This window comes from Peromyscus eremicus, chromosome 19 (genome assembly GCF_949786415.1).
Source record: "Peromyscus eremicus chromosome 19, PerEre_H2_v1, whole genome shotgun sequence".
Lineage (NCBI taxonomy): Eukaryota > Metazoa > Chordata > Mammalia > Rodentia > Cricetidae > Peromyscus > Peromyscus eremicus.
In genome coordinates, this window is record NC_081435.1 from 3,351,498 (window position 1) to 3,373,258 (window position 21,761).

Here is a 21,761-nt window from a genome sequence, read left to right on the forward strand (position 1 = left end):
GTGTGTGTGTGTGTGTGTGTGTGCATAGCATGCAGGTGGAGGTCAGGGATACCTTTATAGACCTGGTTCTCTCCTTCCACCATGATGTGGGATCAAACCTGCATCACCAAGCCTGCCAGGCGAGTGCTCTTACTTGCTGAGCCTCTTGCTGGCTCCTGGTCCCCACTTGCATTCCCATGTGCTTGCCTCTATAAAGAAGGCAGTTCCTGTTACTGCCAGGCTTCAGGAGTGTCACACGGGTGAGCAAGAGCACTGAGTACTTGGTGTGTCATCTGGACTCATCCGTGTCCCTCTCCCACTTCAACTGAGTTGTGAGTCCCAGGAAGAAGCAGTTCCTGTCACATGGTTCCCACATCACATGCTTCACTGTTGAGAGAGCAAGGGAATCCAGTAAAAGATGCCCACTCCAGGTCCGCGTTTATTAGTGGAGGATTTGATGGCTTTGTAGCCCAAATTCTAATTGGTCTTAATAAAAACACAGGGCCAGATATCTAGATAAATGCTGAAAGATCAGAGAAACAAAGGAACAAGCCACAGCCACCTCTCACCTCACCAACTCCTCCCCCAAAAAGACTGAGCTCCTGTCTCCTCCTGCCTTATATTCCCTTCTCTGCTCAGCCATATCACTTCCTGTCTCCACCTCCCGAGTGCTGGGATTAAAGGCATGAGATCCCAAGTGCTAGGATCAAAGGTGTGGGCCACCACTGCCTGGCCTCTGTGGTTACCTAGTGGCTTAGCTCCGCACTCTGATCTTCAGGCAAGCTTTATTGGTTAGATCACAAACGAAATACCACCAAATGACTTCTTTTCCAAGGGGTTTATACTCACTGTAGAGAACGAAGAACTGACTGCTGTAACCATTATCCAGCTGTGTTCCAGTACCTAGTGCCTTTGACATCATAGGCCTGCTGAGGGAGTGTCACAAAAATAGGAAAAGCCCCTGTCTACAAGAAGCAGTAGGAATATGTGGCAGGGTCAATCATGACAGAAAATCAAAGGACAGAGACAAGTGGATGGGCAGGGATCATGGGGGACGGGGGGGGGGGGGGGGGGGGGGGCGGGGAGAATAGGGCCCAGGATTTGGGGGAGGTTGGAGATCAAGGTCAGTAAAGTTACTGATTTCAGTGGCTCAGCCTCCTAAGGGCACATGGCCTCAGCATCATCTCACTGATGCACTGAGGAGTGTTTGCCATCTGTCTGGGCACAGGGTGGGGCGTCGTGGTGACTTTTATGATGCTAGAGAACATGGCACCAGCTGTGAAGTAATGTTACCCACAGGTGGATGGATGTCATACCTGTCAGTCACCTCTGAATGTGCGGTAACGTCCCTGTTCCTCTCAACAGCTCAGCTTCATTCGAGAACGTGGCAGGATGCAAAAGAACATAGGCAGCAGCTGCGAATTCTTGCAGAAATAACTACTGTGCATTCACATGCTGCCAGACAGCAGTGTTGTCTGTAACTATTGGCTGGAGACCCATGTCTCGTGAACCATCGCTTTTAGATGGGGCTTCAGGAGTCCTTATGTCAGAATGTCTAGAGACCTCACAAGCACTTGGTGACTCCGGAACGTCCCTGGAGCAGAGGCCTGTGTAATCAGCAGTAACAGCACGGGTGTCCTGCTCTGCGGAACTAGCTGCGGGCGCCACGTCCCCTCTATATCTGCCTAGTCTCTTCCCTGTCCTAACACTGTTTGCACAGGGTAGTGACTTCCTTATGTAGAATTTCGGAGGAACTTGACTGCTCTCTGTCTCCTCGTGGCTACAGTAGTTTCCTAATGACCTCTCCCCTTACCTTTCTTTCCTTATAGTTTGTTCTTAGCACACCTGTCTCTGTGACCCATATGAAACACTTGAAGTTTAAAACCTAGATTCTTGTCGGAGTCAGCTCGGTGGCTAAGAGGCGGCACTGCTCAGAGGACTTGGTTCTCACAGCGGCCCCTAGTTCCAGCGCTGGCAGTCTGCTGCCTTCCTCTGGTGTCTGCCACGCCTGCACACATGCACATACCATACACAGACACAGCTACATACATACATATACTTACAAACTACAGTCAGAGCCAGGCTTGGTGGCTGGCCTGTAACTCACTGTGGAGGTCAAGCTAGCCTTGAACTCACAGAGATCCACCTGTCTGTGCCTCCCAAGAGCTGCGATTCAAGGTATTCACGACCACACCCAGCTGAATTTTTAAATGCTATATTGTAAACTATTAGGGCTTATTGAAAAAAAGCTACTCATCACTCAGCCTCAGGAGATCTCTCCCTAGTGTTTCCTGAATTAGCCATTTTTTTTTTCATGCAAGACTGCCCAGTCTGGATTTTTTTCAAAGCCCAAAGAAAGTATTAACAAATTAAAAATTGAAAATATATTTCCTCTTTTGGTAAAAAACGGCATAGATAGAACCCCTGCAACAACCCATCTCTGTCCATGCAGCTTGGTAACGTCATCATCAAAGTCAGGATGAGGACTGAGCCCTGGGCTTTGCTGGTTCTTCACATTTCAGCTGATGCTTCTAGCCAGTGAACAGACTAACACAGACATTGTCCTAACACCTGAATGTCTCCATGGAAGAGCCGAGGGAGAACCATGGGAAGAGAACTTGAGATCAAAGAAATAGCTCGATGGTAGATCCCTTGCCTAGCATTTCAAGACTGAGCTATGAAACCCCACCTGAGAGCATAGCAGTGACAGAGACAAGATCAAGCTGTTTAAGTCTGGAGCCTTTGCAGACTAGCTAAGGAAATGCCTGGGAACACAGCACTAGGAAGAGGGCAGAGGCTTGAATATCTGGAAAAGCATGCTCCGTCCAGAGTCACAGCGCAGTGGCTGCCAGCCGGTTACTCTGATTTCTGTTTGGTAATGGCTGTACTCCACTTAGCTTGGCAAAGCCTTGCACTCATTTTGTTCATGACTGTCTTGGAGAACAGGTTCGGCAGCCCATGTTGTTTGCTTCTTGCTTGCTTGCTTGTTTTGTATTTGCTCGTGAAGGCTTCCAATACATGTCTCACGAGCTTTGTTGTTATTGGTTTTGTTTTTATAAGATGTGATCATATGTAGTCCAGGCTGGCCTGGAACTCCCTGTATAACTGAGGATGACCTTGAATTTAGGGTTCTCTTGCCTCTGCCTTCCGGTGCATTACAGATATGCACCACCATAGCTGTGGGTAGAAGCCAGGTTTTCGTGCATGGCAAGCGTACACTTCCATGGGCTATACCCTCAGCAAATGTTTTTTTTTTTTTTTTTTTTTTTGACATAATTTGTTAATGTATAATTTGCCAGACAAAAGCCAGTGTCCGGCTAGAGAGGACAGTTTAGTAGTTAAGAGTAGTTACTGTAATGGAACTCAGATGGAAAAGTATCCTGGTAGGAATACCACAAAGTCACCGTGAGCTCAGCGGCTCTGCTCCAGCTGGAAGTGTTACAGCCCTGCTCCGGGAAGGTTCCCCCAGTGCAGGGGTAACAATCCGGCCCCAGTGGGGCAGAGTTCCCCAGCGAAGTTGTCACAGCTCTGTTTAGGTCCCCCAGAGCATAACAGCTCTGCTCTGGTGGGCGAAAGTTTCTCCGGCAAAGTGATAGAGTTCTGCTCCAACGAAAGTGTCACACTGCACAACAAACCTAACCCAAGACATTCACTGGGAAGGAAGAATCTAGGGGGGTGGCTGCCTCTAAGGTGAGAAGCAGCAGCAAACCGAACAGGGCACAGAGCTTATATAGAGTTTCTTCAGGGGCAGAGCTTTCCAGGGTGGCTTGGGATTGGTGGGTTTTGTAGCCTGATTCTGGGGAAAGCTTCAGGGGCAGGGTGTTTTTCCCTTGACCCAGGTCTCAGATCAGGTCAAGGTCAGGCTTCTTTCCTCTTTACCCTATACTTACTGCTCTTGGAGAGGACCTGGGTTTGGTCCTCAGCACCCACGTGGTGGCTTACAACCATATGTAACTGGATTCAGAGGGTCCAACACCACACGTGGTGCACAGACACATTTAGGCCAACACTGTACAGGAGGATGAAAATAAGGAACTCCTTAATGAAGACAGATGGTGTGGGTCTGAGTCGGAGCACTGAGGTTGCCACACCAGCCTGTTTCTATGTATTCTCCAGGCCCAATGATATGTTACGATTTATTTTAAAATTTAGCTGTGAATCTCATCTCTGTGCTATGGTAGGTATTTAATTAATCATAAAACCCACCAGAGATTATTTTCTTGTTTTAAATTATTTTGGCACAAAGGGTGATATCTTTCTGTTTATAAGCAGATTCCTCAAGGAGCCATCGGGTAGTTAGAGTTGACGGCAGTAATGCTGACTCTTGGGATCATGTCTTTAAGCATGCCCCACCCCGTTAGTATTTTCAAGTCCTTTCTCATACGAGAAAGAGGGGACACATTCTTCACACTTGTAACTCTTACAGAAACGAACGGCCTTTGTTTCTCAAGTCTGTGTAACAGACTGGTGCAGACCATGTGGCTGCAGATTACTAGAAATTTGTCCCTACATCTGCAGTCCAGATGTCTCAGACCCTTTCCCTGAGCATGGAGATCAGCTCGACATAACTGCAGCCATCTTTCTTGTGCACTGAGTGATCTGGGTAGGCATTCGAAACAGAGTCGTGAAGACCAGTAGCCAGTGTTGTCTGAAGGATTCTTCCTGTGTTACACAGTTCTTTTAAGGACATTGTCTACTCCAGGGAACTGTGTGTCCCCCTGTCCAGCTTAACACACGGATCCCTTCTTCTGCCTCCTTGGCTGCCCAGGGATCTGGAGGGCCACAGTCTGTGCAGTGCTACATTGATTTACAAACTGTTCATTGGAAGCATCTTCCACATTGTGTGTTCTCCCACACCAGGCTAAACAAAAGTAGGCATGTGCATGGTCTCCCTCTCTGAGGCTCCAGGAACATTCTGTTCCTTGACTCTTCTATATCCCGAGGTTGCCAGCGTTCCTGGATTTGTGGCCACACCCTTCCAATTTCTGCACCTCCGCTCCTAAGGGTGCAAATGACAGTCTCCCTGATCTCAGGATTCTTCATTTAATCTAATCTGCGTGCACAGTCCCTCCAGAATGCTTACTCTGGAGGTAATCAGGTCAGAATTTGAATACTGGTTCTCTGACCAAGTTTCTTTACCTTCTTTGAAAGTAGAGAGGTTTGGGAACTGCCAAGAGCTATCGTGTGGCGCCAATGTTATTTCTGACCTCCATCTTCCTTTCTTGACATCAGAGTCTTACTTTGACTGTTACCTAGAGCCAGACCCAGTTGCTGGTGGGCGCCTTTCTGTCCCCTGAAGGCTGGTGAACTTTGCACTGTACCGTTGTGGGTGAGCACACAGCTGGAGACCCCTCGGTCACGGTGGCCACTCAGAAATCAGTGTCCTATGTGTGAATGCCGAGTGCCCTTAACTTGGCGACCAGAGAAGCACGAAGCAGAGCTGACCCCGATGCTGTGGCTCTGTGCAAAGAAGTTTGCATAGGGAATGAGGAGAGGATGCCTGGAAAGAGCTGAGGAGAGATCCTGAGGGACAGTTGGAGACAGTCATAAAGAGTGTCTTGGGGCCTGCACTCCCCGGCACACTCCCCTGCACACTTACTTGTACACATCTTTGTGACAGGTTGATTTTTTCACAGTTTGGTGTCTGTGTCTGGTCTGTGTAAGTGTAAGCGCCTGATTTCCCCCATGTGAGGCCCTGTCCAATGCCAGGTGTGCCATTCGGGTACAGGAGGAGAGAGCAGGTGAAAAGTCTCTTTGTTGAAGGTTTGAAGGTTGAAGTTTGAGTCTTTAGACAACAGAGTGGCATGTCTCACCAGGGCAGTTATCTGTCAGGCCACAGCTTTGGTGAATTCAGGCCGCAAAGTTCCTGAGTCACAGGCTGCCCTGAAGATCACCTCTGCCTCATCCTCTCTGCCTCATCCTCTCTGCCTCATCCTGGCCTCAGTGACCCTGAGGCCTTCTGCAGATCCTCTTCCTGCAGGAGTCTTCCTGCTGCCCCTGCCTGCCTGGCCTCTTAAGGAAGCATGTGAGCAGCAACAGAGCAGACACAGAGGAGGAGGAGGCTGGGAAAGAAGTCACAGCCCTGCCAGTGCAGGGCAGGAGAGCCCCTCAGTCCAGCCGCAGCAAGGAAGGAATGTGCAGGGCCACCACCCACAGTGGAGGCATGTGGTCTCACTGGGTGCAGGGCCACCACCCACAGGGCAGGCATGTGGTCTCCCTGGGTGCAGGGCCACCACCCACAGGGCAGGCATGTGGTCTCCCTGGGTGCAGAGCCACCACCCACAGTGCGGGCACGTGGTCTCACTGGGTGCAGGGCCACCACCCACAGGGTAGGCGCGTGGTCTCCCTGGGTGCAGGGCCACCACCTCCAGGCTATGTGGTCTACCTGGGTGCAGGGCCACCACCCACAGGGCAGGCATGTGGTCTCACTGGGTGCAGGGACACCACCCCCAGGCTGTGTGGTCTCACTGGGTGTGGAGCCTTTAGTGTTAGATGCTTGTACACATCTCAATGCTTATTTAAGGAGCCTGGACCTTTTCTGATTCAGTTGATGCTTTTTGAGAGTTCTTGAGGAAAAATGTTTAATGGAAAATGAAAAAAAATTTCTTGAGGAAAAAATTTTAATGGAAAGAAAAATCAGATGGACAGTGGTTCCTTCCATTGGAACATGTTTTCCAAGACCCTCAGTGAGGACTGAAACCCCAGAGAGATACAGGCTTTTCCTATGCATGCTTCCTGCGGCCACAGTGTACTGTGTAGATGAGGCAGAGCACGACATTGAAAACAGAACAGGCACAACCGTACCCTGGAGTAAACGTCCCAGGAACGCGGTCTCTTGTTCTTCCAGAGCATCTTCCTGCACTGTGTTCTGTTTTCAGACCGCAGTTGACCACAGGCCACTGGGACCACAGAAAGTGGAACAGCAGACTGGGGGAGGGGAGAGCTACAGGTGTCACCAGACACAACTTAAGCTGACATCTGGGGGCTGTTGGGTTCTGACCTCAGTGGGTAGATGACCCTGCAAATGGAATCTGGAACCTCAGAGCGTTTCTGGAGTGTTGGGAGAGGAGACCAAGTGACCAGAAGCAAGTAGGCACCAGCTTTCAGTTTAGAAGCAAACCGTCCACTGTGGGGTGGAGCAGAGGCTGGACAGCACAAGGCTTCATGGGAGTGGCGTTGTGCATCCCTCCACGCTGGTGGGGGTTCCTTCTGGACCAGGACTGAGTATCCAGAGGACAGAATATGGTCCTTGTGCCTGGTGAATATATCTGTTAACAAAGAACTAGACCTGCAAATAATTATAATACAACAAAATCTACATACACACGTGGAGAGAGAATGGTGTGGGGGGAAGGGTGGGGGAGGAGATGAGCCCTCACTGGAAAAGTCACCTCCTAAACCAGGCTGTGTGGTACACCTGCACCCTCAGCTGCTTGAGAAGTGCCACTGAGGTAAGAGGATCATGGGATTGAAGCCAGTGTGGGCCACAGAGTGGAGCCCTGTTGTAGCTGAAAGTTTTTCTGTGTCTTGCCTGGCCGGCGGTTGGGACAAATCTCTCACCCACAGTCCCTCAGTCTTTTATAAAATAATCAGACACAGGTTTATATTAATTAAAACTGCTCGGCCATTAGCTCAGGCTAACTACTGACTAGCTCTTACACTTAAACTCAGCCCATTTCTGTTAATCTATATGTTACCACGTTTTCTATGGCTTTACCTGTGTGCCATTACATGCTGCTCCCTGGACGGCGGGCTGGCATCTCCTGACTCAGCCTTCCAGAGTTCTTCCCAGAATTCTCCTTGTCTCTTATCCCGCCTATACTTCCTGCCTGGCTACTGGCCAATCAGTGTTTTATTAAAAGCATTATTGCACTGCACACTGCATCAAAAAAAACAAAAAGGAAAAGAAAAAGGGGATGGCTTTAGGGTAAAGGAACTTGCTGCCAAGCCTGAGGACTCGAGTTCAGTCCCCAGGACCATCCTCATGGTGGAAGGTGAGCACTGACTCCCACAGTAGTCTTCTGACCTCCACATATGTGCTGGCTCTGTCGTGTGGGTGCACACCCAAAAATAAATGAAAGAAAGTTTTAAAAGAGAGTTTTCTGTGCTTAGGTTAATTTCACCTTTCTGTTAGGCAAATTGGTATTTTTTTTTTTTTAACAATCTTTAAACGGTTCTCCTGTACTGCGCTTGGTCTGTTTAAAATCACAACTCAGGAAGAAGCTGACTTTTGATTTATGATGGTGATGCTAATGCCAGGTCACAGCCAGTCACCCTGCTTTTCTTTTCTCTTAGTGTCAAATCAACAGTGCCTTGACTTCCTTCCACACTGCTCTGGAACTCGCCGTAGATCAGAGGGAGATCCAGCATGTCTGTCTGTATGAAATCGGTAACTATGAGACTCCAACATGTCTGTCTGTATGAGAGCGGTAACTATGAGAATCCAACATGTCTGTCTGTATAAGAGCGGTAACTATGAGAATCCAACATGTCTGTCTGTATGAAATCGGTAACTATGAGAATCCAACATGTCTGTCTGTATGAAATTGGTAACTATGAGAATCCAACATGTCTGTCTGTATGAGAGTGGTAACTATGAGAATCCAACATGTCTGTCTATATGACAGCGGTAACTATGAGAATCCAACGTGTCTGTCTATATGACAGCGGTAACTATGAGAATCCAACGTGTCTGTCTGTGTGTGTGAGGGTAACTCTGAGAATCCAGCGTGTCTGTCTGTGTGAGAGGGTGACTGTGAGAATCCAGTGTGTCTGTCTGTGTGAGAGGGTAACTCTGAGAATCCAGTGTGTCTGTCTGTGTGAGAGGGTAACTCTGAGAATCCAGTGTGTCTGTGTGAGAGGGTAACTCTGAGAATCCAGTGTGTCTGTCTGTGTGAGAGGGTAACTCTGAGAATCCAGTGTGTCTGTGTGAGAGGGTAACTCTGAGAATCCAGCGTGTCTGTGTGAGAGGGTGACTCTGAGAATCCAGCGTGTCTGTGTGAGAGGGTGACTCTGAGAATCCAGCGTGTCTGTGTGAGAGGGTGACTCTGAGAATCCAGCGTGTCTGTGTGAGAGGGTGACTCTGAGAATCCAACGTGTCTGTGTGAGAGGGTAACTCTGAGGCATCTGCCCACCCTTGTGCTCAAGCTGCTCCCTGCTCCAGTTCCGTCTTCCTGGGAAGACGCCGCTCTGTGTGATGAGGATTACCCTGTGTGCTGTCACCCGAGCACACACTAAAGCTTGTCTCGCTGGTACTCGCTGCTCCTTGCTGCCATTTTTAATTTGGGAACAGTGGACAATGTGGGGCGGATTGACTGTGGTGCCCTTCTCTGGTGCACATTAAAGTTCAAGGCTCTTGAAGTGTAGTGCCCAGGAGAAAGCAGCACCCCAGCTCTAGCCATCCGTCCTTGAGACCTTACATAAGTTATTGAAGCCTCTGAGCCACTTCCTGCCAATGGGGGGACCCTGTGTTCCACTTAGATTTTTGTTTGTTTGTTTTTGTTTAACTTGACCCAAGCCAGGGTCATCTGGGAAGGAGGAACTTCAGTTGACAAAAGGCTTCCATCAGATGGCTTGTGGGCAGGTCTGTGGGCATTTTCTTGATTAATGACTGATGTGGGAGGGCTCCACCGATGCCACCCCACGACAGGTGGTCTCAGGTGGCATAAGAAAGCAACTGAGCAAAGGATGAGAAGCCAGTGGGTGTTCCTTCATGGCCTCTGCTCCAGTTCCTGTCTGTAAGTTCAGTGATGGACTGTGATTGGGACCAATAAGCCAAATAAACACTGCCCTCCCAGGTTGTTGGGGTCAGTGTTAGGTCCCTGGCTTATCCATTTCTTTTCATAGTGGCAGTAGTGTATTGGAGGAACCAGTGATGGACCCCCACCCACAGTCCTTCCATCTGTGGGCCTGAGAAAGTCACGAGCCTGTTGATGTCCCCAGTCTAACCCCGGGACACCATGAACCACTTGTGCACGTACTCTGCACAGGCTGGCGTGCAGACGCTGTGCCTGAGTGTGGGAGGCAGTTAGCAACTGGGAATCAACTGCTGCTGTCTACCAGAATGCAGGCTGGGGCTGGATGGAGGCGAGATGAACTGTCCTCAGCACCAGCATGCCCGGGAGGGTGGAAAGGGCCTCACGGCTTGCCAGCTTGCACTGGCCTCTCACGTGGGTTGAGCATGCGCACCGATGCTTTCTCCTAACGAGTGCTGTTTGATGGCAGTTGCTAAGTGTCTGTTCTGGCCAAGTTGCCTCTACACTGCCCTCCCTGCCTCTGCTGCACATGCATTACTCTCCCTGTGACAGCAAGCAGGTTGGAATCTGTCTAGACAGCACACCATCCTCCTCCGTACTTCCCCATGGGTTGTCTCAGACTTTACATTGAAGGTGTTTAAGGGAAACAATAATTCCTTGAATTTTTTTAAGTTCAGTTTGAAGCACTTCCAAGAACACTCACAGAGAAGGGGTTCAGTCAATGCAATTAGAGGTTCATAGCTTAACTGTGGGCGGTGGAGTTCCCTGCTTCAGGATGGTGTACTGTGCTCACTACCCCAGGGTGTTGTTCTAACTCGTTGAGGTAGAGTGATGCACTAACCTGGCGCCTTGGGGCACTGCACTGCATCTTTACCATGGAGTGGTGTACCTTGCTCACTGACTCGGGAGCGCGCTAACGGTGCTTCTTTTGCAGGCTGGTGCAGCATGATTGAACTCAACTTCAAGGATGCATTTGACTCCTTCGAGAGGCTGAAAAATGAGTCCAGATGGTCGCAGTGCTATTACGCCTATTTGACTGCGGGTGAGTGAGTCCTGTCTGTGTGGCCAGTCCACGCCCCAGTCCTGGCCAGTGGGGTTGGAGGAGGAGGAAGCTCAGGTATGTGCAGGCATGGCTTCTTCTTTCCCTGTCTGATTAAGGAGTTTAAAAGTAGGAACAAAATGTTAAGGGAAATCTTGGGGAGACCTGGTGGAGCCACCGTATGATACCAGGAAAATCTGGGTCCCTTCCTGGGATTCTTAGTGTCTTAGTAAAAGGATTTAAGAATAGAGACAAACAAACTTCCAAGATAATTTATTCAAATTGAAAAGAAAAAAAAACCCCTAGGGTGGGCAAGTTGGAACTCTGCCAGCTGCCCAGGAGGGTGGAGGAGAGAAGGAAAAAAGCCAGGATGCCTAGAGAAGTTGACATAGAGGTTGGACTCAGTGACAGGCAGCCACGGGGAGCCGGGGTGGGGAACAAAAGGAAGGAAGCCCGGAGTGCCGGAGTGTGAGAGCTCACCCAGGCTCTCAAGCATCCAGAGGAAATTGACACAAGTGAAGGAAAGGGGTGATTACAGCTTTTCTGAGTGAGGAGACCTGCTGAACCTTCCTCTTAGTGCTTAGGGACTAGACAAGGGGGTGAGGATTCTGGGAAAGAAAAGTACATTATCTTAAGGTGCTTCCTGGGGGTGCTCCCACCTTCCTGAGGGGTGCTCCCACCTTCCTGGGGGGGGTGCTCCCTTAGCCAAGGCCTCAACCTTCACAACTGGATTAACTCCTAAGAGGCTACCGAGCATGTCTCTACCTGCAGGCCAGTCCTGTTCTTTGCTGTAACCAAGTAAAGGGGGCAGAAATGCCCAGAGACCCAGCTGGATTCCAAGACATCCAGGGCCGATCCAGTCATCCCACACTCCCATCTGGGACTGCTAAGCTTTAGAAATGCTTTCCTGAGAAGTGTTTCTCCTCCCAAGCCCCCACTTCCCCTTTCTTTTCCTTTGCTATGTTTTTATCTATTAGGATTTTAAAATATTTTTCAGAATCGGACATGTCTTTTTCATTGTGCAAGGAGTTTCTAGTTGGCGCTCTGCTTAAGGAGTTCATGGAGCTTGAGTTTGCTCCAGCCCCGTTTTACGTGTCAGCGAATCCTGTTCACAGGGTGTTGTCACAGAGCGCAGGCCACCCTCATGCTGTGGACCATCACAACAAGCATGACTGTGTGCGTGGTGTGCCTTTTGCTTTTGGAAGCTCTTGGACGACATAGATAGCATTGTGCTGCCACCTGGTGGACAAAGCTGTTGTCTGTCTGTGAGTCACAGAATGCCCTGGTTTGGGATTGTAGAGGTGCAGAACTGGAGACCAGAGAAGTGGAACTGTGCATCTCCTGCCTTGGAGCAACCCTTTGTGAAGGTCTTCAGGTCTGCCCTCCATAGGCAACCTCAGAAGTGATTCTTCTGCTTAAAATTCAGGAGTAACATGAATATTTGTCTTGGTGCTGGGAATCGAACTGAGGACCTTGCATGTGTTTAGTTAAACTGTGCTCTCCCCCTGAACTACATCCAGGTACCACTGAGTACCCCAAACAGTACTGTAAACATCCCCTTATTCCTTTGAACATTTGGCTTTAGTGAGACGTCTTCCCCTTTCAATTCCATCCCCTTAATTCATCCAACTAAAACAAGACAGGGTCTGCATTGGTCAGGCTGTGTTGGTCCTGCATTGGTCCTGGCTGTCTTAAAAATCCCTCTAAAGGGCCAGGCAGTGGTGGTGCATGCCTTTAATCCCAGCACTCGGGAAGCAGAGCCAGGAAGCAGAGCCAGGTGGATCTCTGTGAGTTCGAGACCAGCCTGGTCTACAGAGCAAGATCCAGGAAAGGCACCAAAGCTACACAGAGAAACCCTGTCTCAAAAAATCCCTCTAAAATCACATCAGAGAGCAGTCGGGACAAAGTGGATCACGTCTGTGCCCTGTGCAATTTCTGCAGGGCGTCCCTTTCCCATGCCTTTGGTTCGGTGTTGATTGTTTCTGACGTGTGGGTTGGTATACTATATCTCATGCTTAAAGGGTTATCTTATACAGTTTGCCAGCATCTTAGATAAAAATAGGAGCTGCTTATTGGTAAGCATTTGCTTGTCCAACACTTTGAGAAGTAAGTGATCCCCAGTTGCAGCCTGGAAGGGTGCCAGTGGTCAGTAGGTGTGGCTGGGTCTTGCGGTCAGTGGTGGGCAGCTGTTTTTTTTTTTTTGTTTTTTGGGGTTTTTTTTGAGGGGGCATACAAGAAATTAATGTATGAGATAGCTATATGATCAAACACTTACATCCCAAATATTTGGGGACATCCAAATGTCTAGTTGTAGTTGAGTGGAAGAAAAGCCCTCAGCTTTGTCTCCACAGGGGACGTTTGGAGGAGCAGGTGCGAACAACCCCATGGGGCAGGTGAGCAGCAGCTGGTCCCACAGTCGGGAGGTGCCTCGCAGGCTTGTGTTGGAGTTGGCCACAAAGCAAAGTGTGTGGTGGCCAAAAGGGACGGTGTCCAGCACTCAGGCTTTAGTTCCCTGTCTTACTGCTTTCTGGTGATGAAAACCACATAGCATTGGTCCTACCGTTTGGGGCATTTTTCATTGTACTTGGGAGCTGCTTCCACGCCACTGTCGTCCATCCCCAGGACTCCCCGACGGGTCCACAGTGGAAGTCTAAACACTGACATCTCTTCCTCCTCCAGCACGTGGCCACGACTTTTCTACATTCCGTCCCTGAATTAACTATAACTACCCTGTGCCACATGTGAGCACAACGTATTGATCTTTTGTGTCTGGTTTATTTCATTTATCAAAATGTGTTAAAGGCTGATCCATATTGCGGCACATCCCAGTATTTTCTTTATTTTTAAGGCCGCATAGTCTCCCAGTGCATGTTGTATACCTGTCCCGTCTTGTTCACGCATTCATCCTCCAGTGGACATTGGTGTGCGCTGCTTCCTCTGAGGGTCGGTCGCCAGTGTGTTCACTGAGAACACTGGTGGACAGACGTCAGTCTATTCCCTTGCTTTCAGTTTCTTGAGAACATCTGGAAACAGAATGGCTGGATCTGATCCTCTGCTATTCCTGCAGTGTTTCTGAAAGGTTAAAACTACTTAAGAATTATGCTACCAGAGAAGAACGTTACTTAGGGATGCTATAGCAGTCTTAGTGGAAGAGTAGCTGTGCCAAGTTCTGTCTAGGTCTCATCCTTAAGTACAGGTCCCTCCTGTTTTCAGACAGTGGTGGGCTTTTGAAACCTCAAAACTGCTATCTCCAACTGTGAAGTACGAGGAAGGCTGGAGGGTTGGAATGTGTTCTTTGGAGTCTGTGGCATTGATGTTGTGTATTTTATATGTGGCTTAGATTAAGCAGGACCTTTCTCTATCTCTCATCATGTGTCTTAGCCACTGTCCTTTTGCTGTGGAGAGACATCATGATGATGGAAACTCTTACCCCCCAAAAAGCATTTAATTGAGAGGCTTGCTTACCGTTTCAGAGGGTTAGCCTGTGGTTATCATGATATGATATGATAGCCTGTGGTTATCATGGAGGGAAGCATGGTGCAGGCAGGCGTGGGGCTGAGAAGTAGCTGAGAGTTCTACATCCTTATCCATGGGCAGCAGGGATGGGGGATGGGGAGGGCAGGGAGGGAGGGACACAGACAGAGACGCAGAGCAGAGACTGGGCCTGGAGGGCACCTCCTCCAATAAGACCACACCTAATCCTTCCACACAGTTCATCGACTGGGGACAGAGCATGCACGTTTATGAGCCCATGGGAGTGCATTTTCATCCGACTGTCACGTCATTTGACCCTGTAAGAGTGTCTTGGGTTAGTTAGGGAGATTACTCAGTCACTTAAGTGCCATCTGCATCAGTGTGTCTGGTCCCCAGCACCCACCTTTTGACTGTGCTGGGTGCAGCAGGGCACACCGGGGAGGCGGAGCCAGGTCGATCCCTGGAGTTTGCCAGCCAACCCACCTACCCGGATCAGTGTGCTCCAGGCTCAGGGGAGGACAGGGTCTTAGCAAAACCAGCTGGAGAGCTAAAGAAGGGGAGGAGGAGGAGGAGGAGGAGGAGGAGGAGGAGGAGGAGGAGGAGGAGGAGGAGAACACTGGCCTTGGCTTCTGGTCTCCACATGCACATGTGTCCCCATGGTCATGTGCATAGGCCACATAATCAAGATGTTCTCAGGCCAGCAAGATGTCTGTGGGACCCATATGGGTAGGAGAGGATCCACTCCTGCAAGTTACCCTCTATCTCCACGTGTGCACTACAGTGTGCGTGCCCACACATGTGTACACATACATAACTGTGAGGAAGGTCGAACTGAAATAAGAATGTTCCCAGTGATCTGAGACACCTCAAGCTAAGGCAGCAGAAGTCCTCCTTCCTCACTGGTTTGCTGGGCCTCAAGACTTCGCTCCCTGTTCCTCTTTGTCCTGGATCCACAGTGACCGCTTGGTGACACAGACTGTCACACCCTTCTGGTGCTGCCATGCCATTGCTGAGGTAGATGTGGCCATTGTTTTGGATTGGCACAGATCCTACTCTGTTTATGCAGGTGGAAATGGGTAGTTTCTTCTTTTGAACCCTCTTACTACCAAGAATCTCCCGACATCCCCTCACCTCAGCATCCTCAGCTTTCGTGCATCTGTTTCTTTGTGCCCCGTTGATGGCTGCCGTGGCCCTGTGCTCTGCCTGCCCAGATGCTCTGGTTTTTTAAGTAAAGAAGGCAGAAGTAGCGGGCAGGTTTCCTCCATTCCAACTGGGGAGAGAAGCGACATGAGGCCAAGACCAAACCCAGTGAAAAGAGCAGGCGTTCAGTGCTGCTGGGAACTGAGCGGGCGAGGCCCCAAATAACGGCCATTTCATTAAGGTAGTGAGTGGTGCTGATGCTGGACATGAAGCTTGCTGAGGAAGCAGAGGGAATGTGACTGATCCCCAGACTGGGAGGCAGGTGGCCTGTTGGCCAGCGAGTGTCAGCCACCCTTCAAGGTGCAGCTCAACTCCCAGCTCCTCATGGCTCCCCACAATCCAGAGAAAAATGATCCTGTTTTCTCTGAGCATTCTAAAAACACCACATTGCTCCTCCCTAAGGGCTTCCATCTCCATAAGCATTGCAGCAATGGGACCCTGTGTGTGTGTGTGTGTGTGTGTGTGTGTGTGTGTGTGTGTGTGAGAGAGAGAGAGAGAGAGAGAGAGAGAGAGAGAGAGAGAGAGAGAGAGAGAGAGATATCGTCCTCATACATCCCTGGTGGCTTGTGATGGGGATGGCCAACGAGTGTGTGCAGACTGCTTCGTGAATGCATGCTCCCCGTGCTCCCCGTGCTCCCCGTGCTCCCCGTGCTCCCCGTGCTCCCCGTGCTCCCCGTGCTCCCCGTGCCCCCTGTACTCTTCTTCCTACACCCTTGTTACTCAGCGCTCCGAAGGCAGGATCTTCAAGTAGCTAATATACCCTGTGACAAGAACTGAACATTTTATTACATGTGAGACTGTCTCCTCCTACTGGAGGGCAAGAACCCAGATGCTTTGTGTCCCAAAAAACTCTGGAAACACCAGCCTGCTAGAAAGAGTTGAATCCATGGGGTGGGGTCCTATGGACATAACTTGTTTGTGTCTTTTCCCTGGAGACCATGGGAATACAATTCTGATGTTTTGCAGTTTGTCAGGGGGCCACTGGTGACGTAGATGGGGCGCAGCTTGTCTTTAAAGAAGTCCAGAAGCTGTTCAAAAGGAAAAACAACCAGATTGAACAGTTCTCAGTAAAAAAGGTATGTATGTATGTCAGAACCTGTCCGTCATGAGCATCACCTGTGATGGATGGGGACACTAACACCTCCCTGGATAAGCTTTATGCTGTCACATTCAGTGTGTTTTTCTTGTGGCCTTGTTTCTGCTCTGAGGAGAAAGGGCACACATAACTAAAGCAGGGTTGTGTTTTGGCTTTTAATGAGCTATCCTGGACCCTGTACAGCTGATGAGCCCTCCTGGAAAGAGGAAGTGTCTGTCTGAAGTTTGAGTCACTTTAGAAGTTGGTAGAACCCATGAGAGGCAGATGGCTCTGCTTCCCAGGATGATGACCACATCACATTTTCATATAATAAAGACCAAATGTGGCATTACATTTATCTGTAGAAGTCTCAGGACTATGGGGGAACTGTCCCAATTTTACTGTCTATTTCTGACACTAAGATGTGGCTGAATAACCTTGAGTGACATCCTAGCTTGTCCTCGTTTGGTTTTTCCTTCACTTTAGTTTTAAAGTTTTTCTTTTACTCCATAAGGTTTTAAAGTTTAATTAGCTTTTATTAAATGAATAATGAATGAATTTGTTCCAACATAAAGTAGATGAGAGGGCTGCAGAGACGCGGGGACAGCTCAGGGTGATGACTGCTCTTGCAGCAGAGGACCCAAGTTTGGTTCCCAGTCACAGTGCCCAGCTGCCTGTAACTCCAGCTCCAGAGAATACAGTGCCGTCTTCCGGCCTCAACAAGACCCTTCACTCAGGTCTACCTCTGCCTGTGCGTGCGCACACACACACACACACACACACACACACACACACACACACGCACACACACACACACACACACCTAAAAAATAAAGTAAATCTTTGACATAAGTAAATAGATCACAAGGCTGGGATGTGCTCGGTACTATGGCACTTGTCCAGCATATTCAGAGCCCTGAGTTTGGTTCTGCAGTACTGAAAAATAAATACATACATAAAATTATAACGCAGAGTACAGCTGAGAGCGGCGGGCCTAAGTTCATGATTGAAAGTCCACAGGACCTCGACAAGAATGTGCCATATGGACCCACTGAGTTAGTCAGTCACCTAGCTTGTGAGTGGAATGCATCTTCTTCATTCCCACATTCTCAGAACACAGATACCCGAGACTTGGCTGAATAATGAATGTAAGTCATAGCAATGAATAGATACTTTTTAAAAACTACAAAACATTTGTGATGTGGAGAGACTTTCTGTTTGCAGCTGTTTACATTGATCTTGCACTGTGATGTGTCTCCAGAGCCCAGCTTGTGTTTGAGTTTGCTTTTGAAGGTCAGGGCCTGATGGTTTGAGAATTCCTTGCAGGCTGAGAGATTTCGGAAGCAAAGCCCGACCAGAGTGCTGTGTGTGCTGGCATCCATTGAAGTGCTGTACTTGTGGAAAGCTCTTCCCAACTGTTCCTTCCCCAACCTGCAGAGGATGAGTCAAGGTAAACGGTGCTCTGTGCAGTCGGCTGACTCATCGGGGCAGCCTCCCTCAGCCCCGCCCCTGACACAGAGTACACATCGATCATGCTGTGGTAGGTAGTGTCCTCGGTGACAGGAGTAGAGCACACTGGTGTCGACAGATACACTTGCCCTGGGTGCCTGGTGATGTACGTAGTAAAGGTGGTATTAACTGGGCGTGATGACACATACCTGTAATCCTAGCCCTTGTGAGGTGGAGGCAGGAGAAACAGTACTTCAAGGTCATCCTTAGTGACATAGTGAATTCAAGAGCAGGCTGAGCTACATGAGACCCTGTCTCAAAAGACAAAACAGAAGAGGGCACTGGGGCCAGCTTTACACGGGTGCAAGGTAGTGGCTGTGTGGGCACACACTGTTTTCCCAGAGGAAGCTCTTGTTTTCGTGTAAGGGTGATTTGCACACATACATGAAAGGTTCAGGTAGTGAAGTGTCTGTAAGTGTGATTTGCACACATACATGAAAGGTTCAGGTAGTGAAGTGTCTATAAGTGTGATTTGCACACATACATGAAAGGTTCAGGTAGTGAAGTGTCTGTAAGTGTGATTCTCACACATACATGAAAGGTTCAGGTAGTGAAGTGTCTGTAAGTGTGATTCTCACACATACATGAAAGGTTCAGGTAGTGAAGTGTCTGGGTGGTAGAGCTGGGCACTATGCACAGCCGGGTGTCTGTACAGAACATTTGCACAACCCTGGTGACTTCCTTGGCTCCTTCTCTGCCGGCCACCGCCTCAGTGCAGACACTGCTCTGAGCTCTGTATCCAGAGGGTAGTTTGCCTGTCTTTGACCTGCGTGGCAGTGGAATCAGGAGAGGGGCGCTCTTTGGTGCCTGACTTCCTTCATGAAGCATCATGCCTGGCATTTGCCATAGCCTCCGTTAGTAGATCGTTTCTTTTCCTTGCTGTGTAGTATTCCATTGTGTGAACATACCAGAGCTACTCTTTGCTTTCCTACCCTCCTGTTGATGACATGTTTTAAGCTGTCACGAGTAAAACTGTTACGAGTAAAACTGTTACGAATATGTGTGTTATAAAAGTTTATAAGTCTTATTTCCAGAGTAAATATGTAGCCATGTCATTAAAAGCCTACATTTTTTTTGACTCATGTGGTTGAAAATATAAAGGCCTAGAGGTAATCTTGGTACAGCCATTTTATTATAATGGCAGGAAAATTTCCCAGCAAGAAAAAAACTAGATTTTCTCATACAGTAAGGCTCTGTTATGTATTAAACAAATAATCGAAGCTTAGTTATAGACATTTGAATGGCATGTTGTGGTCTATAAAATAGTTTGCTACCCACCACAACCCTCAGAGGTACGGAAGGAAGGGAGGCCATATCACATACACTCCACACACATGCACCTGCAAACATGTGAATACACATACACCTCACACACATGCACTTGCACACACATGAATACATATACACATGTGTACCTGCACACATGTGAATACACATACGCCTTCACACATGTGCACCTGCACACACATGAATACATGTACACACGTGCACCTGCACACATGTGGATACACATACACACAGAAAGGTTGTATTTTTGCCCTTCTTTGGTTAAGGAGAGTCACGAGGGGATGAGCAATGGGCACCTTCTGAAATTTGGGGGCAAAAGCATAAACTAGCCAGAGAAACAGCTGGTGAACTTGGTGGCACTTGAGGCCCTAAGGGTGTGTCTTCCCTTCCTTCATACACCTCTCCAAGCCTGCCATGAAGTGGACGATCCATCTGTCACTGGACTGAAGCATTTGCTCCTCGGTGCCATACACAAGTGTCTGGGAAACTCAGAGGATGCTGTGCAGGTAAACACGTTGTTATGGCTCCAGTAAACAAATGAAGTCCCTGCGTGTGCGTGGCCTTGTGGAGGGGGCAGATGAGAGGGTAGACAGGACCTCTGCCCTGTGGGGGACTCTGCACCGTCTTAAGGAATGGCGTTTTCAGATGCCGGGAGGACAAGATGGTTAATGTGATGTTCTTAACGTAACTACGGATCTTAGAGCTTCCTTCTGTGGGCGCTGCTCTCTGTCAAGGATGACAGTATGGGCTGGGAGGGGAGGGAATGGGGGGCTGGCTATCTGAGGGAGCAGTAAGCCCTCATGGACAAGGACAGGGGTGTCTGGTGCGGCACATTAGGGGTACCGTGTTCTCTCCTGCAATTCCTTTTCCTCTCTTCATGACAATACATGGCTGCCCAGAGCTGAGGAGAGGCCTCCAAAGTTGTTCCTTAGGTTGCGAGTTAGGGAGATGTCCGACCCTGTGCAAGAGAGCTCCTGAGCTTCGAAGGGAGGTTTTTCCTAGCTCAGTTTCAGGCTGTGGTGAGGTGGAGCATCCTGTAAGAAGACATGACAGAGTTCCCCCAGGAGGCAGAAAATCAGTCAGGAAGAGGATATTCCTCCACAGATACGCTACAGTCACCGACTTTGCCTCCAGCTTCTCCTCCCAGAGTCCCACTGGGCTGAGGATTCATCAACGGATGGTCCATCAGCATGGAGCATCCTGATGGTCTAGTCCCTCCTCACTAGCCGAGCTGGGGACGAGGCCTTTACCACAGGCGCCTTGGGGCTGGTTTATACCCAAACAGCCGGTGTGCAGGGCAGATTCAGTAGTCATTTCCCATGTAGCTGGAGGGATTTTTGTTTTAACTAAGGTTTTGTTCATTGTTTTGTACTAGGAACTGGACTCAGGGCTTCACTCACGTTAGGTTTGCTTTCTATTATGGGCTACACCTCCAGGCCAGTTAGGTTAGAAAACTAAAATTAAAACTAAAATAAGTGGTATGACATTGCCTACTTTTTGAAATAGTTTCATATAGATTTGACCTTTAAATTATAGAATATTAATATTTTCATATTGAATTTGAAATTCATCATTTGATGTGAATTATCTTAGTTATTACATGACTCTAAAGAGCTATTTTAGATTGCATACTTAGGTAATGGCAAGGTGTATATCGGGAGGTAGACTTTGGCCTGTGTGTGGTTTTTATCTTAAAATGGGGATGTTTAGACTTTTACAGCAGACAAAGAGTTTCTTCCGGTCCATCCAGGTTGGTGTGTTGGCTGAGAGAGGAAGCAGCGTGAGTCAGGTGGCCCGATGGCCAGCGGGTTTGTGTCCTAGGGAACCTAGTGGCCTGGTGGCCAGCGTGCTTATGTCCTAGGGAACCTGGTGGCCCGATGGCCAGCGTGTTTGTGTCCTAGGGAACCTGGTGGCCTGGTGGCCCAATGGCCAGTGTGTTTGTGTCTCCTAGTGAACCTGGTGGCCTGGTGGCCAGCGGGTTTGTGTCGTAGGGAATCTGGTGGCCCGATGGCCAGCGTGTTTGTGTCTTGGGAAACCTCCCTGCAGGAGTGGATGGGCTTCTAAGGTGCAGATGAGAATTCAGAGACAGGAAGGAATTTCCGTCACTGGGTGATGTGGGTACAGACGGGGATTGTCATAGTGAGAGGATTCATTCTCAGAAGGACAGGTTTCAGCTTTCTCTTGTCCCCAGGCCCTAGTTTAATGCATCAGATCATTTGTGTTTAGATGACATGATGCATGAATGAAATTATCTAGGGGCGGTCCATGGGAACTGATGGAGGTGAAAGGGAAGAGCCTCTGGGGATGGGGATCTGTTCAAAACACACTGTGTACTTGCATGGAGATGGCCTTATGTGACCCAGTACAAGGAAAACTTTAGAATTGGGAAGAAATAAAGATCAGTAGAGAAGAGGAAGTTAGATCTAGAGAAATGCTCCGTTCC

General features: G+C 49.0%; 1 protein-coding gene across 1 annotated transcript in view; it reads left to right on the top strand.

The window, feature by feature from the left end:
* The window catches only part of Ttc39c (tetratricopeptide repeat domain 39C), a 90,450-nt gene that overhangs the window by 65,649 nt on the left and 3,040 nt on the right, over window positions 1-21,761 (top strand). The window contains exons 7-11 of the mRNA XM_059246228.1: window positions 8,275-8,368; window positions 10,669-10,776; window positions 16,414-16,523; window positions 17,849-17,972; window positions 19,727-19,824. Coding sequence (XP_059102211.1) covers window positions 8,275-8,368; window positions 10,669-10,776; window positions 16,414-16,523; window positions 17,849-17,972; window positions 19,727-19,824 — 534 coding nt within the window. The remainder of the gene's footprint in view (window positions 1-8,274; window positions 8,369-10,668; window positions 10,777-16,413; window positions 16,524-17,848; window positions 17,973-19,726; window positions 19,825-21,761) is intronic.